Source organism: Polypterus senegalus, chromosome 8 (assembly GCF_016835505.1).
Source record: "Polypterus senegalus isolate Bchr_013 chromosome 8, ASM1683550v1, whole genome shotgun sequence".
Lineage (NCBI taxonomy): Eukaryota > Metazoa > Chordata > Cladistia > Polypteriformes > Polypteridae > Polypterus > Polypterus senegalus.
In genome coordinates, this window is record NC_053161.1 from 163283122 (window position 1) to 163301448 (window position 18327).

An 18327-nucleotide genomic window follows, 5' to 3' on the forward strand; every position below is an offset into this window, starting at 1 on the left:
TTTTGTAACATGTGAGTCCCTGTCTTGCACCCCAAAACACGAAGCTGAGTCTCAGTACTTTAGCAACACCAGCTTTATTCAGCTTGAAACAGGAACAGCACGGGTATTTATTGTTGCTGAATATGCCACTAACTATACACAGACACAGCAGTCAGGCAGAGTCGGGCCCAATTAATACTGTGCCCAGCTCATTTATAATGTTCCTGTATTACCCATCAACGGCAGGCGCTTATAGCATGTCCGCGATCTTTTCAGATTCACTTTTATGGTGAACTGCTACAGCGCTTGGAGCCTGCAGTTGCTTCAGGACGATCTTCCGCCTGTCGTCCCGTTGGGTGGAATCCCAAAAGAGTTCAGAAACTCACTCACACCAGCCATGATTCTTTTCAAAGGTAAAGTGTAGGTTAATTTGTTTTATGTATTTTTGCTTTATATTTTGTATTAATCATTTTTATATGAATAGTTTTGGGTTGTGGAACAAATCATCTGAGTTTCCATTATTTCTTATGGGGAAATTCACTTTGATGTACAAGTGCTTTGGATTGTGAGCATGTTTCTGGAACGAATTATTCTCGCGAACCAAGGTTCCACTGTATATGACCAGGGCCGTTCTTAGCAGTTTGAGGGCCATACGCGGTTCAGAAATGTGCAGGCCCCGGATGGGTGGGAGGTCCGGGGGTGGAGCCCCCCCGAGCTCAGGAAGGTTTTTTAATAAAACATCTGGAAAAGAATAATAAAATTTAGTATGAGGAGGGTATCATTACACACGACGTGTGGGACTGGTGTAGACGGCTGCAGTGCCAGGGGCCCTAGCCCCACAGCCTGACAAAAAAAAAAAAAATTGTAAGTTGGGGCCCTACGTGGATGCGTAGTTTGTGTATGCCTAAGAACGTCCCTGATATGACATTTTATGAAAAATATGCTTGATTGTACCCACCTTCAGAAAACTTCTTTTACTGAAGCCATATTGGCCACTTTTAATGAACATAAATGAGCATACAATGTTTAAGTATTATCAAAAAATTTTAAGGAAATCACCTTTAAACAATTCCTTGGGATGATAAGAAAAGAATATGAATTGGAATTTCAGGAATTTGGCTATTCAGAAAACACATTTCTCCTGAATTTGCAAAAAGCATACAGAAATTTACAAATAAGGCTTACATGTCATTGAGAATTGTCCAAAATGTGTAAGAGACACAGTAAAATCTCCAATGTTAAATTAGTTCTTTTAGCGTTAAGATAAACCGATTTTGATGTGCTAAACATGAAATATGAACATTTGCCACTGACAGGAACCCGTTAGGGTGTCATCCTATCCCTTTCTATTTCACATGTTCACATAGAGGGGATGCCATCTCATGGGAACAGGTAGTTGACAGAAGAAAGGGCAATGTCAAAGTAGGCCGACAGTATAAAACCAGCATCAACTTGATGTGGAGAAAGGAGAACATGCGAGATGGCACACGATAGCCAGAGCAAGCAGTGAGTGAAGAGTACAGCACTGGAAAGCAGTTCAATCACATGTTCACAAGCAACTCAGATCTAACAATGTATGGAAATACGAGAATAAACATAAAGAATACAATAAAAATTAACTCCTTACTTTCATCTGCCTCAAATTTCAAAATAAAATAAGCAAGATGAACTCGATAAGGGGAAAGTAAAAGAAGTGTTAAAAAAAAATCATTGCTGTGGAATCTATACACAAAAACTCTGACTCCAACTACTCTATTTGTAATTAGACTAATATATTTACTGTATCCATTGAAGGCACACAACATACAAGGCATCTCATCACTGTCAACATCAGGCTACTTTATAGCACCCCAACTTGTTATTAAAGTTTGAGTATATACGCTGTAGTGATACCATCATGGCTTTTGATATCATTTATTAAAGAAGATATAAGAATTGAGGAGCATGAACCGCAAGACAAATAATGGAAAATTAAGAGGCTATATTTTTTTATCAAAACGCTAAAAGAAAAAATATATTCAATAAATAATTCAATTAAACTATGTGAAATTGAAATTGAGCCATCGGGGGTGAAACCAGACCAACTTGGTGCTGGTCCCAAGCCCAGATAAGTAGACATGGCTAGTGTCAGGAAGGGCATCCAACTGTAAAATTTAGCCAAAATCTTAATGATGGAATCAATCCAATTAGCCTTACAAAATGCTAGGGCATACCCATAGGTGACGCACAGGGGAAATAAGCAAAAGGGCTGCCAGGCTGGCTAAATACGTTAGTCCAGAAAAAGCAAAAGACAACATGGCAGAGGAAGGAAAAGGGTCAGATAAAGGTAAGAGTGGTGACATTGAAAGTTGGGACACTGACTGATAAAGGAAGAGAGTTGGCAGCTTTGATGTAAAGGAGAAAAGTGGGGATGCTGTGTGCACAGGAAACTAGATAGAAGGGAGGAAAAATATCAAGAGAATGGAGAGGAGGCTTTAAGTTTTTGTATTGTAGAGCAAATGAGCAGGAAAAAATGATGTAGGTATAAATTGTATCCAAAGAACTAAAAGATAGACTTGTCGGTGTGAATAGGAGAAGTGGTAGGGTGAGGAGTGTCAAGCTAGGCCTTGGTGAAATTGTAATTAATGCGATGCAAATGCCCCTCAAGCGGGCTGTGAGTGAAAGAAAGGACATTTTCTGGACACAAATTGATGAAGAATATAAGAGGAAGCAAAGGTTATTGTTGCTGGTGATCTAAATGCACCCTCCTTGTACCCTCTCTATCATTTCTCTACTGTTTCTCACATGTTCAGAGTAGAGGAGGAAAATGGGGAAGGGGAGAGGACAGCAAATTTTGCCATGTCATCTGACTGGTGATAGTTAACACATTTCTGGAAAAGAAAATAAATAAGCTTGTGACTTACAATAGTAGGGGAACGGTACACCAATTAGACTCTCTAATGTGTAGAAGATCTCATTTGAAACAGATACATAATTGTAAGGCAGTACAGTGCAGCATCAAGTGGTGGTGATGGACTGGGAGATCAGAGGAAGCAGGAAAATAAAATCACAGCAAGCAGCACTAAGGACAAAATGGTGGAGATTAAAAGAGTAAAGGCTTAAGAATGGGCTTAGGGAGAAAGTTTTAAATGAAGTGCAGTCCTTTCAGAGTGTGGAGAAGTGATAAAAGAAGAACAGCAAAGTTGTATTAAGAGAAGGTGAAGAAGTGTTAGGTAAAATGATAAGAAGGAGCTGACCTGAGGAAAAAGGATTATGATGGTGAGACAGTGAGGTGTGGGATGTAATAAAGGCTAAGAAGGATGCAAAAAAGAAATTATATCAATCAGGGAGGAAGACAGAAAAATGTATAGGCAGACAAATAAAGAGAAAAGGCGGTAGTGGCAGCTAACGAAATAGCTTTGGAGGAGGTGAATGAAAAATTGGAAACAAAAGAGGGAGAAAGAATGATATTCAGAATAGTGAAGACTAGGATCAAGGCTGGAAAGGATTATAGTCAGATAAAGAAGATGAAACATCCATCCATCCATTATCCAACCCTCTGTATCTTAACTACAGGGTGCAAGGCAGGTAACAAACCTCGGGCAGGGCGCCAGCCCACCACAGGGTGTGCACACACACACACACACACACACACACACACACACACACACTAGGGACAGTTTAGAATCGCCAATGCACCTATCCTGCATGTCTTTGGACTGTGGGAGGAAACCCACGCAGACACGGGGAGAACATGCAAACTGCACGCAGGGAGGACCCGGGAAGCAAACCGGGTCTCCTAACTACCCACTGCGCCACCGTGTCGCCCAAGATGAAACATAAATCTCTTAAAATAATGAAAATATTTTGAAACTTACCATTAAAAAAATCTCAGTATTACAAAATGTGAACTTGTTCTCTTAACTAGTGCATTATGTAATACATCAGTTAAAGGAACTGTGTCTTAACTTTGCATTAGAATTTCTAAGAATGTTAAAAATATGATAAGTTTAAATTATACAGCCATTACCAATAAAATGTAAACACCATTTAATTGTTAAGAATCAATACACAATTGCCCGTTTTGTCTTTTGTTCAACATTTGTCAAAAGGTCTTCAATTATATATATAAAATTGTATGCAACTCAATCCTAGTGGTTTTGTCCCCTTTAATTAAAGGAAATCATACCATTGTCGAATGTTTTCATCATTTAAATGTATGATCTATAAATGGAGTTAACATACTGAAAAAGAAATGCAGTTATAAAAGTTTCGAGGTACTTACATTATAAATTCATAAAACTGATCCTGAAGTAACATTTCATCGATCAGCTCACCAAAGTAAAAACTGTCACTCAATCAGGACCTTTTCATTACAATTTTTTTTTGTATTAATACAAACAGTTTCAGTTTGAACCATTGCATAGATACCATTCAGTTTGTGGAATAAGCGATAATGTTATGTAAAGGGGCTACAGAAACTATGCGGCACTTACTGTTTCCATTGTATATTTGTCCTCTCTTTCTACACAAATCTTTTTGGTGGAGAGATCCCTCTCCACAGTTTACACAAACTGTTTCATTTTGATATGGCCTTCTTTAGATCAGATGAACACTACAGAATTATAAAATTAGCCAAATTTTACATAAGTATATCATCATGTATGCAGTTTGTATGCATTTATTAAAATTACTGAACACCCCAATACATGTGCAAATGACTGTGTAAATATATTGATTGCTAAAGCTTTCAACATCAATTAATTTAAGTGTAATGTAACTACTTTAGCATTCCACGTTCTATGATTTTTCCCCCTTTTTAATCCCGTGTATAAAAAATGTAATGGTCTCGTCCATTTTTTTTTCTTTACATTCTTGACTTTCTAAAAAAATGTCCAAAGTTAATATGTTATAGAAAACTGATGGCCGTATGTTCTCTTGTATTTGCTGCTGCTTTGTTAGTGATGAGGAAACGCAGAGGGCTTTTTTCTCATGCTGTTCTCTGATATTGTAGCCCAATGTCGTTATGTGTGTTTTCGTTCGATTTGATGGATTTAAACACACACTAACTATGGCAAGCCAAATTAACATTTAGAGATATCTCAAAATGAATTTTGGATATCTTAAAATGTAATTTACTTTTTAAGATATCTGAAACTCGCTTTGAGATATCTTAAAATAATTTCCTTTACATTTTAAGATATCTGCAATACATTTTGAGATATCTCAAATGTATTTCAAGATATCTCAAATACAGTTTCAGATATCTCAAAATAATTGTGTCTGCATTTCAAGATATCTCAAATGAATTTTCAGATATCTTAAATTGACCTTTCATGCATTTTAAGATATCTTAAATGCATTTCAAGATATCTCAAAATCATTTCCTGTAAAATTGCCTATTATTTCAATGGGGCTACTTGTTTATTATAAGATATCTTAAAATGTATTTGAGATATCTTGAAATGTGCAGGAAGTCATTTTAAGAAATCTTGAAATGTATTTGAGATATCTGAAAATGGACAGGAAGCTGTTTTAAGATATCTGGAAATGTATTTGAGATATCTTAAATTGTATTGTAGATATCTGAAAATGCTATTGAGATATCATGAAATAATTGAGTGTCCTTTTAAAGATATCTTAAAATGCATTTTAGATATCTTGAAATACAATTTGAGATATCTTGAAATACATTGTTAGATATCTGAAATGGAGCAGAGACCCATTTTAAGATATCATGAAATTAATTTTAGATATCTAAAAATGTATTTCAGATATCTGAAAAAAAAATGAATTTCAAGATATCTTTAATGCTTTTTAAGATATCTAAATTATATTTCAAGATATCTCAAAATAACTTCCTTCTCATTTTAAGATATCCCAAATTCATTTTGAGATATCTGAAATGCATTTTCAGATATCTTAAAATGACTTCCTGCACATTTCAAGATATCTCAAATACATTTCCAAGATATCTTAAAATAACTTCCTGTGTATTTCAAGATATCTCAAATTCATTTTGAGATATCTCAAAATAGACAGGAAGTTCCATTGAAAGAATAGGAAATGTTACAGGAAGTGATTTTGAGATATCTCAAAATGTATTTGAGATATCTTGAAATGCACAGGAAGTTATTTTAAGATATCTCGAAATATATTTGCGATATCTCAAAATGCACAGGAACGTATTTCAAGATATCTCGAATTGCATTAAAGATATCTTAAAATGCATTTCAGATATTTCAAAATGTACAGCATATCATTTCAAGATATCTTGAAATCTATTTAAGATATCATAAAATGCTTTTTAGATATCTTAAAATAGATGCATTTTAGATATCTGTAAGTCAATTTGAGATATCTAAAATGCATTTCCAGATATCTTAAAATCCATTTTGAGATATCTCTAAATGTTAATTCGGCTTGCCATACACTAACTGTGCCACTGTATTCTTTTCGTGAGTGCATCTTTGACTTAACTATGTGTCACTGCAGGCATTTTACTCTTTTAAATAAAACATCCAGAAATCAAAACGCTTTTTTGTGTGAAATTGACGCCTTCCCGAGCTCAAAGAATTCAGCGATACCACGAGCAGACTGACTGGAGGAACATACGGCAAGTAATGAATGTCAATGGGTGAGATGTCTGTGCGCTTTATAATAGAAAAGGAACGTCAAGCGAAATCAGGAGAACCACAGGTAAATTCAGATGGGCAATCAACTCCATTCGCGTGTGATTCAAGTCGCATGGTACAACATTGAATGAAATGAAGGATAAATCCCACCGCCATTACGTGATACCCCAAATTCGAATCGCTTACCTTATGTCTCTTTCTGATTTGATAGTTTTAATGACGGCTCACTCAACAGCTACAGTCTACCGTCTCGTTTACAGCCCACAAGTAGAAAGTAAGACGGTTCACATGCTGATTTCAGTAACTGTCGCCCTTAACGACGTCGCCAGTCACGTGGTGTTTTGACGTGCACACACGTCTGCTTGCTTTGGTGCGCATTCAAGCGCGAAGCCGCTGGGCTATACTTGTCAAGTCTCTATTTTAAAAAGATTTATATTTATTTTTCACATGCACAATTCTACAATACAATGACAGTGAAATGTCATTGTCCAACCTCCAGTACTGAGTATATGACAAAATATAACTAGAAGAAAAAAATATATTTAAAAACGCAAATACTGTATAGGCTATCTATAATAAGTTATGAGTGTAAATTGTAGTGTACCATTTAGAATCAAAAGTCACAGTAACAAAAGCAGTAAATATAAAATAAATATAATGAGCTAATGCAGGAGAACGTGCCATTATTAGAAAGGTGAAAACAAATAAATAAAATGTATTATTATTATTATTATTATTATTATTATTAGCATAGCTCAAAGCATAATTTAAAGTCTGTAGATGCAGAATAAAATGACAACGATAAAAATGAACTATTAAGCAGAGTTTAAAATGGGTAGGGCCTGAAGGAAAAAAAAAAAAAAAAGTTCTGGCCATAAGGGTGCAAACGTGTTTGCCTGGAAGCAACCACTGGATAAGTTTATGACTTTGGGCAAAATGTGTTTGCCATTTTCTATTTTGTTCCCAGGGTTGGATTTCCCATAAGGCCAACCTAGGCCATGGCCTAAGGCGCAGCAGTCAGGGGGGGCGTATATACAGTAGAAATAACCAAATATTTACAAATTTTTCAGTGTTATTTTGAAAAGACCATATAAAATGCTGTTTTTTAAATTTACATCCATATACATTAAATAAATTGAGCGGTACATTTACTTTGCCCATATCTACAGCTTGCACTGTCTTGCTCAGTCGCAGGCAAAAAGCATTTGCTATTTCTCTCTCACACACTTGGCATAAACCACGTGTTAAAGGAAAATTCCAGATTTGGCATTACAATAGTGATTCAAAATGATTCATTACGCTCATATCGCTTGACTTCTACATATCTACAGATAGTAGGTACGTAAAATATATTGTTACTACTTTTATATACTGTTTAGTTAACTCAGAGCCATAAGTCTGAAAACCATAAACAAAAAAGGTTGACAGGGGTGTTCACCAAATTATAAGGGGAGCTGAAATTTTTATTACAAAACATGAAACATACACAACTTATGGCTTGTTTATTATGCAGCATCATTTAATGTGGTGCAATGTAAGTTTGACACAAAATGCAAAAGATTTCAATAAAATTCTATAATGTCAGATGAGAATCGATGTAAATCTTTTGTATTTTATGTCAATTTTATTCGCTGTTTTTCGTATCAAATACCCAATCTGGGTGAATAATTTGAACTAATCTAAGAAGTAATTGTTGAAGTGGCTATGAGAAAAAGGACTACAAACAGCTTATCCAAATGTGGACATTTTATTAAGAATGTTTGTCTGTACGCCAGTGATGAATTCCTCGGCTGAAAGTTCTTTTTCTTCTCTGAAAAGATCATTTAAGATCTACGATGCAGCAAAATAAGCTGAATGCCCTTGCACTTCTTTTCATTGAAGCAGATTTAACAAGATCTGTTGACTTCAATGAAACAATTGAAGCCTTTTCATGGACAAAAGCACGAAGGAAGAAGTTCTAGTAGGTATTTAAGACGACTTGAAGAAATTCAATGGAAAGTTTTTTTGTAGGTGTTAAATGTTATGCAATTTCATAAGTAGTGTAGTTTTAACTTAAAAATACAGTATAATGTGGTCCAGAGATTATAAAGATTCTATTAAGTGCTTATATGTTTCAAAAATAAACTATTACATATTAAATTGAAAATTATAAATCAACTTTTTTTTGAGGGTTGCAGAATTATGCATTTTGGCCTAGGGCATAGAAATGTGTAAATCCGGTGCTGTTTGTTCCAGTCCTACATCAATAGGTATCAATTTTCTACTGTACATGCCTTGGCAGTGTTGTGTTGAGGATCCATTCAGTATGCCATATCTCTCTTTACAGGGCTTTATGCTCCTGGCAGGTGTAGCTACCAAACTAGGCAGTAATGTACCCAGAAAGCACATACACTACAGTAAAACTGTAGAATGCTTACAGTATGGCATGGAAGACTTTGAATTTCCTCAGTTGCCGATGGTGATACAGGTGCTGCCTTGATTTCTGTACCAGATTGAAGGTGTGATTAGTACATGTCAGGTGTTTTAGAAATATGCACACCAAGACACTTATAGCTGCTGACTCTCACCACTGGTGACTCGTAGATCCATAAGTGGGGGTAGTTCTTCTGCTGTTTCCACCTGAAATTCATAATCATCTCCATATTTTTTGCAGGTCCATGTTTTAAACTGAACTGAGTTAGTGCCTCCACTTTGTCTAGGTAGCCAGATTCATCCTCATTGAAATCGAGCTTTTGTGTCGTCTACATATCTCAGGATGGTGCTGGAGCTGTACATAGATATACAATTGTCAGTCAACAGAAAATATGGTAGAGGACACAGGATGCAGTCTATGATATTATTTATTTTGAATTCCAGAAAGCATTTCATAAGGTGCCACATGAGAGAAGAAGAAAGTAGTGGGAGTTCAGGATGATGTTACTGGCTTCGACAAAATTGACTTAGATACTGGAATTAGAGGGTTGTGTGAGGACCTCTATCAGAATTAGCTGACGTTAAAAGTGGTGTTCCATGGAGTCAGTGCTACTATACATATAAATAATTTGGATAGGAATATAAGTAACAAGCTCGTTAAGTTTGCAGATGATACCAAGCTACAGTAGGTGGACTGTCAGATAATCTATAATCTGTTAAATCATAACAGAGGAATTTGGACAGTACACAGGCTTGGACAGATTTTTGTTAGATTAAATGTAATGTTATTAAATATAAAGTATTACATGCAGCAAGTAAAAATGTTAGGTTTGAATACACATTTGGAGATCTAAAAATCAAAAGTACACCTTATGAGAAAAATTTAGGAGTCATAGTGGACTCGACATTATCAACTGGCAGATGGTCTTCAAAATCCATTAAGAATGCTAACAGAATGTCAGGTTTTATTGCGCCCTGATGTGTGGAGTACAAGTCACAAGAGGTTCTGTTCAAGCTTTATAACACACTGTTGAGGCCTCATCTGGAGTACTGTGCGCAGTTTTGGCCTCTAGGCTCCAAAAATGATATAGCAGCACTAGAAAAGGTCCAGAGAAGAGCAACTAGGCTGATTCCCGGGCTACAGGGGAAGAGTTATGAGGAAAGATTAAAAGAGCTGAGCCTTTTCAGTTTAAACAAAAGAAGATTAAGAGAAGACATGATTTAAGTGTTTAAAATTATGAAGGGAATCAGTCCAGTGGATTGAGATTGTTATTTTAAAATGAGTTGGGATGAATGGCCTGTTCTTGTCTAGATTGTTCTAATGTTGTTGTGGAGAACTAATGTTAAGGATGTGAGTTTTGGAGGCCGACTCTCACCCTCTGTGGTCTAGCACTCAGGATGTTCAAGACCCAGTTTCTAACAGAGGGGCTCAGTCTCAGATCCTTGAGCTGGAGGCCAGCTTGGGAAGAACTATAATAGGAAAGACTGAACTAAAGAGCTGGGGCCTCATGTATAAATGATGCGTACGCATAAAATGTTGTGTAAGCCCATTTCCACACTCAAATCATGATGTATAAAACCTAAACTTGACATAACGCCACATACAGTTTAACAGTAGCTCCAGCCCTGGCGTACGCAAGTTCTCCGCTCAGTTTTGCAAACTGGTGGCACCCAGCGCCAAAGTAGTGCTACTGTTCCAGTGTGGTTTCCCTTTCTTTTTTAGATCTCTCTGACGCGGCTTTATAAATACACTGAAATTAACTGCATATTATTTATTAGTTTAAGGCATCTGATTGTAATTAACTTGTAACAGTATAATGGTCCACAGAATGGTCAAACTATTCTAAGTACAATAGCTGCTTTAGCGTTGTTACTGTCACTGCACCTTCTTCTTCTTCTTCTTCTTCTTCTTCTTTCAGCTGCTCTCATTAGGGGTTGCCACAGCGGATCATCTTTTTCCATATTACTCAAAACTACACCACTTGGAATATTTATATCACTGTATCTGAGTGGAGAATCACAGCTCTACAGCAGATGATTGGAAAGAGATTATCGATATACAGCATCAAGCACATGCTGCCTCAGCCATGCTGTCTATTGGACTGCTTTCATACTGAATAGATCCGCTCCTAGATGCATTATGCCCTTGGATAGCTCTTTCATTGCCTACATGAAAAACCAAAAACAGAACCTGAAGAAACTACTGTTTCATCATTCCATCATCATATAAAGCACAAGGAACAGAGATCAGAATTATCATCAGCAGCAAATGCTTCACTCGTTTTGATGATTAAAGTACTAGTAGTCTGTCTGATTTGTCTTCACTGGATCCACTTACACAGCCTAAATTGAGCAAGTTATCTCATACCACAAAAAACGAGGTCCCAGTATTTTTCAGTGGTACAAGCTGTTGTACATTTGGGTGAAGGACATCACATCAAAGCCGCAACAAAAATCACAAATTTTCAACAATTTTCAGGATCAGTCTTTCACATTGTGCGACTGAATTGTATTGACCGAATATGTAATGTTACTACCATTTGTCACGAAATATCAGTAAAAGGATGAATGTCAAATGTTTGGAAGCCTCAAAGCAATTTAAAGCATCGTTGATTCAAATGTGTTGAATGCTTCATAAAGGTTCCTTCCACCTATCTCTAATTTATTGAGAATTTAAAGAGCAGATGTTATGAAACTCTACTTCACGCTTTATTTTAGCTGCTCATGTCACTTCAGGGCTTCAAGATTGTAAGCTGTTTTTAGTCATGGCAATTTTGTTAGGAATTTTAAGTGCAAATGATTCCAGGCCAGATAATGGGGTATCTTATTTGATTCCTTTCATAGTATCTCCCAAAATTACTTGTCTAGTTATGTCATAAGTAAACACAGAGGTGGCTTTACTATTTAGGCAAATAAAGTGGTTGCCTAAGGTGGTAAAATTAAGTGGTGGAGGTGGTGGGGGATGGAGGATGTTCAGCATTTTTTAGAAATGCAAACCCTGACATATGAGTGCTTACACTCAATACCACTGTCTGACTCCATTTAATCCTATTATATTTATAATTTTTTCACTCTAGAAATGTTCAGTTTTACTGTCATAAAACTTTCACAAATTCTTAACAGGTGGTCTTCCAAATCCCAGGATGTCCCTTACTCTACTCCACAGAGACTCATTTTATACTGCTTTTTTGCTTCAGGTGCAGGGTTCTAGGTTTACTTGTTTGTTGTAATTCACACACAGACAGAAATCTCAAATAAGGTGCAAGGCCTACAAAACAAAATCAAAAAACAAGCTAGACTCCATACTAGTCTGCACATATAAGGCTCACTTCCAGGCAACCTGACTGACTTTTTTGATAGCAGGCTTTAGAATAAAACCAGGCAGTAAAATCTGTGCTTTAAGGCGCTGAAGCCCAGTCACGTAAACGCCAGTTGAGTGTGCAGTGTGTATGTTAGTTTGAGAGGCGTTCAGCTGGAAAGACGGAACTACTGGAGATGCTTAAGAAGGCTTATGCCTTTGTTGACCAAATGTAAGTTCTTATAAACAAGTTCACAAGTAAAGGGTTAAATGTTAGAGAAAAAACTGTCCTGAACTAACAGTCATATTAATGGTTTACATTGTTTAGTGTTTCTTATAGAGGTAAACACATGAACTAACATTCAGAAAAATTGTTCAATATATAAAGTGCCTGTAATAATAAGTATGATATTGCATTAAATGTTTAAGGGATGTTATGTATTAATATGAATGTAGATCCATTACATTGTAGCATGGAGTTGCAGTTTAAAGTACCTTACCGTCGATAATGTATAGCTATAGTGCCATCTATTGCAGGTTTTCTGTATTGCATAGTGAGATAGCAACAGTATTACAGAATAAAGTTTACATATATTCAATTTTCAATTTTTGTGTTTGCCCTGTCAGAATCACACCTACAGTGTGTATTGAAAAGAATCATCCCCTTTTAAAATATTCACATTTTGTTGTTTTACAGCCTAAAATGAAAACACACAGGGAAATATTTTTCAACTTTATTAACTTGACGCACCTTCTTCATTAAACACCATGCTAATTTCTTTCCCATGTGATCAATTGTAAGCATTGTGATTGGTTTAGCATAAAAACAGCAATTCCTTGAGCATCCCAGTGCTTGTTAGTTCAACTGGAAGCAAACAATTCATTGTGGGAGGCAAGGCACTTTCAAAAGATCTCAGGGATAAGGCCATGGATAGGCACAAGCTAGGAGATGGATTAAATAAATAAATAAATAAAAGCTTTATCGATGTGTAGGAGCAAAGTAAAGTCAATAATTAATAACTGAAAAGTGCTTGGTATTACTAGTGCCCTCCTTGGATCAGGTCATCCCTCCAAACTGGATGGCAGAGTGAAGAGGAAACTGGTCAAAGAGGCTACCAAGAGCAATGTTGCCAATGGCATCTTTGAAGGAATTAAAGGACTTTATACCAAAGACTGGTCATTCTATGCAAGTGACAACAATATCACAAGCACTACACAAATGTGGCTTGTACTGGAGTGCTGCAAGAATAATGCCACTTCTCAAGAAAGGCCACATCAAGTATCATTTGAGTTTCACCACAACACATCTTGAAGAATCTGACATAGAGAGGAAAAAGGTGTTTGGGTCAGATGAAACCAAATGGTACAACTGGTGGAAAGCAAATACAGCTCATCATCCAAAGAACACCATACCTCTGGTTAATTATGGAGGTAGTAGCATCCACTTGGGTTGTTTCTCTGTAGCAGGAATTGGAGCACTTGTCAGGGTAGAAGGAAAATGGATGGGGCAAAATACCATAAAATACTTGAAGGAAACCTCCTGCCCTCTGCCAGAAAGTTGAAGATGGAAAGAAGGTTGTACGTGGTATCAAATGGGGAAATTTGGAGTAGCACTGAAGTATGTAAGGGTGTTGTTACAGGATATATACGAGGGAAATGTAATCCCATCTTCCCCTTGAATGCATCCGTCACTCCTACTGCAGACCTCTCCACTTGTACATCAGGGTTTGGCTCTGAGCCCTTTCTTATTTTCTTATTTACAATGGTGATGGGCAGGTTGACAGACAAGATTAGACAGGAGTCTCTGTGGACTATGATGTTTGCTAATGACATTGTGATCTGTAGCGATAGTAGGGAGCAGGTCGAGGAGACCCTGGAGAGGTGGAGATATGCTCTAGAGGGGAGAGGAATGAAGGTCAGTAGGAACAAGACAGAAAATATGTGTGTAAATGAGAGGGAGGTCAGTGGAATGGTGAGGATGGAGGAAGTAGAGTTGGTGAAGGTAGATGAGTTTAAATACTTGGAATCGACAGCACAGAGTAGTGGAGTTAAGAAGTTAAAGAAGAGAGTGCAGGCAGGATGGAATGGGTGGAGAAGAGTGTCAGGAGTAATTTGTGACAGACGGGTATCAGCAAGAGTGAAAGGGAAGGTCTAGAGGATGATAGTGAGACCAGCTATGTTATATGGGTTGGAGATGGTGGCAATGACTATTAAACAGGAGACAGAGCTGGAGGTGGAAGAGTTAAAGATGTTAAGATTTGCATTGGGTGTGATGAGGTTGAACAGGATTAGAAGTGAGTACTTTAGAGGATTGGCTCAGGTTGGATGATTTGGTGGGAAAGAAAGAGAGACAAGATTGTATTAGTTTGGACATGTACAAACATTAGAACAATCTAGACAAGTATAGGCCATTCAGCCCAACAAAGCTCACCAGTCCTATCCACTTAAAAAAAAAAAAAAATCAAGTAGTTTTGAAAGTCTTACTGTCTACCACAATACTTGGTAGCTTATTCCAAGTGTCTATAGCTCTCTATGTAAAGAAAAACGTCCTACTGTTTGTGGGAAATTTACCTTTAACAAGTTTCCAACTGTGTCCCATGTTCTTGATGAATTCATTTTAAAATAACAGTCTCGATCCACTGGACTAATTCCCTTCATAATTTTAAATAATTCAGTCATTTCACCTCATAATTTTCTTTTGCTTAAATTGAGACGACTCAGCTCTTTTAATCTTTCTTCATAATTCAACCCCTGTAATCCTGGAATCAGCCTAGTTGCTCTTCTCTGGACCTTTTCTAGCTCTGCTATATTCTTTTTGTAGCCTGGAGACCAAAACTGCACCCAGGACTCCAGATGAGGCCTCACCAGTGTGTTATAAAGCTTGAGCAGAATCTCCTGTAACTTGTACTCCACACATGAAGACGCCATAAAACCTGACATTCTGTTAGCATTCTTAATGGCTTCTGAACACTGTTGGGAAGTTGATAGCATAGAGTCCACTATGAGGTGTACTCTCGATTTTCAGACCTCCCATTGAAATGAGAGATGCTGGGTATATTGGGAGAAGGATGTTGGTAAGAGAGGACAGGCAGGTGGTGGGTGTGACAGAACAAGATGCAGAGAACAGGAAAATATGGAAACAAATCATCTGCTGTGGTAACCCCTAACAGGAGCAGCCGAATGATGAACAGTTCTGTAATTGCGCATTTTTTCTGTAATGACAAGTGGACAAATTTTGAAGATTCTAGATGTGCAGACACAGACACATTGGGGATATAATCCTTTATCAATTCAGACTTTATTACTTTTTATATTTTGATTTCGATGTTATAGTTTGCATTGAGTAAAGCTAAAAAAATATTTGTGTGTGTGTGTTTAGGCTGTAAATCAACAAAAATGTGAATATTTTCAAAGGGGGTGATTCACTTCTATAGCAAATGCATATAAACCTACCTATACAGTTGTTCTACCTCGTGTGTACTTCAGCATTTCAACATTAAAGTTCTTGCAATGGTTGCATTAGTTCCTCTGTTCTAACCGACACACCACAGTGACTACACCTAAACTGCAAATCCACCTGTTTAACTATGCACATTTTTGAGCTTTTAAATGCCTAGGCCTATTTGACCTGTCAAGCAAATTAGCTTTAAAGCCTCAAAATGTAATTAAATTCCCTTATAATTATGGCAAGCCTGCCTTGTAGACAGGTGGTCACAAAAGAATCCTCATAAAAGAGATATACAAATAAAAATACTCAAAAGGGGAAGAAAGATTAAAAAACAGATGCCAATAAGGCAGTTCAAAAGCAAACAAGTCACATATCCTAATCCAGAGTAAAAATTCAAAACAAGCAAAGAATAATGAAACATCACTGCTAACAAAACTCATCTCCAAAATATTTTCAGTTAGACAAAGGACTACACATCCCATAAGCCTGGCAGAATTCCCACAAAACATGACATTTAAAGAACATAAATATTTTTAAATACGAAAATAACCTAACAAAACATTAGCAGAAATAGTCCGACTCCATAATCCAGACTGAAAAAAATGAATGGTAAAGACAATGCGCGCGCACACACACACACACACAGAAACAAAAATATTAATATAAACAATCTTTATTCACAGATTCCAAGTGTAGTATATTGTGAATTAAGGTTTTAAATAAAAGTTATGAACCAAATAACCAAAGTAAATATACGAACAGTAGGGGGAAGCAAATAAGGAGCTGGGTTAGCAACAGAGAGTAACGGAGACAAGCACCTTTTATAAAGTTCTATTTCATAGGAGTTAATAACTCAAAAGCTTTTTTGAGTTAACTATCTGACTCGCACGGAATCATTTACAGAAGCTTCCAGAAGAATGTAGAATACTATACCGAGAAAGAAAGGTACAACACTGGAATCATAGCGTTCGAGACAAAAAAGCAAAAATGTAGAAAAAATTGAAAGTGTACTAAAGAGCGCTACTCGTCAAGTTGTAACAGCGTGATGGAAACTGCTCCATTCAGAATAAATGGGTGGCTCTGAAAAGAGCCGTTGGTGTTTTGAAAAGGGTCTCCCCAGGAACTTATTTGCTCTTAACGGGTTTCTCCGTTTTTTTGGGGAGAAGCACAGCTTGAATGTTAGGCAACACACCACCCTGAGCAATGGTCACTCCACCCAACAACTTATTTAGTTCTTCGTCGTTACGCACTGCCAACTGCAGATGGCGAGGAATAATTCTGGTTTTCTTGTTGTCACGGGCGGCATTACCGGCCAACTCGAGAATTTCAGCCGTCAGGTACTCAAGCACAGCAGCTAAATAGACAGGAGCACCAGCACCCACTCGTTCAGCATAGTTGCCTTTCCTCAACAGCCTGTGGACACGACCCACGGGGAACTGCAATCCAGCTCGAGAAGAGCGAGTTTTGGCTTTAGCGCGTGCCTTACCACCAGTCTTTCCTCTACCAGACATCTTGAAACAAACACAACAGTTTTCTGTAGCACAATGCTCCTGTATATGAGAGTTGCGCTTTTATAAAGCCATCCTTCAGAGCCGCCTCTCTGATCTAACTGACTGCTGATTTGCATGTGTGATGACGTCACTCATCCTGCAACGAGTCCACGGTATGGCCTTCCACCGCTCAATGTATGAAGTACGAAATACCGCTGAGAACAATGGAATAAAGTGCCTGTGGATGGTTTTAATTGAACACGTAACAGATTTATATTTTAGAAGGAGAGTGAAAAAAAGAGATGGGTGCATATTTTAATTATATAGTACACATCTTATTATCCTTATAGGCGTCTTCGTGGATTTTTTTAAGCTAAGTAGTTGCACGTTTGAACACTGTTTTGGTAAACATGTTTGCTCTTTAAAAGTCATTGTTGTTTAAGGCATTTTACAGACTAAAAGATTAATTGAAGATGAATGGTCGGAATAACAAAACGAATATGCATTTCTTTTTTTATTGTCAATCGACAACTATCTTCGTGATCTCTCATGGTAGAACGCGAAATTAATCGGGTTACATACAGTAAGCTATCGGCTCTTTTTGAAAGTAACATTGACAAAGTATTGCGCATATAGTAAAAGAGTTCGTTTTTTTACATTCTTAAAAATAAAACTTCTAAATGACTAGATTCCTATTATACGGATGACCGAGTTATGGCCCTTTTATCTCTGTCATCCTTGCTAATTTAATCTCTTGCCATTATGTGGATATTATTTCTTTAGTCTATTTTAATGAGCGTATATCCTTAACTGATAACATGTATACACCACATGTGATCATCGTTCTACGGCCAGCAGGACAAAAAGAATGGTGTGGAAAATTGAGAAACAAAAATAACCCCATGCCTGCTTTGAAAAAAAAAAAATAGGACCGATGAATAAACGCGCCCGCTTTTTCCGGCCTCATTAACGCATCAGTAGTTCCAACGTAGGAGGTGGAGGCAGCTACTCGCTCGTCATTGTTGCCCGTGTCTAATGCTGAAGCGGTTCTGTTTTGCATGAGAGACTATAAAGCTGAAAACAAAG

The 18327-nt window shown here is 37.1% G+C and overlaps 2 protein-coding genes across 2 annotated transcripts in view; both read right to left on the reverse strand.

Moving 5' to 3' along the window:
* Positions 1–6953, reverse strand: part of LOC120533373 (zinc finger protein 260-like) — an 87488-nt gene extending 80535 nt beyond the window's left edge. Inside the window, exon 1 of the mRNA XM_039760225.1 lies at positions 6780–6953. The gene's annotated coding sequence lies outside the window, so the exon portion shown is untranslated. The remainder of the gene's footprint in view (positions 1–6779) is intronic.
* Positions 6954–16824: 9871 nt separating this feature from the next.
* Positions 16825–17317, reverse strand: LOC120533345 (histone H2A-like). The gene has a single exon (XM_039760200.1). It carries the CDS (start codon positions 17260–17262, stop codon positions 16876–16878), a length of 387 nt encoding a protein of 128 aa, XP_039616134.1. The 5' UTR covers positions 17263–17317; the 3' UTR covers positions 16825–16875.
* Between the last annotated feature and the right edge of the window lie 1010 nt (positions 17318–18327).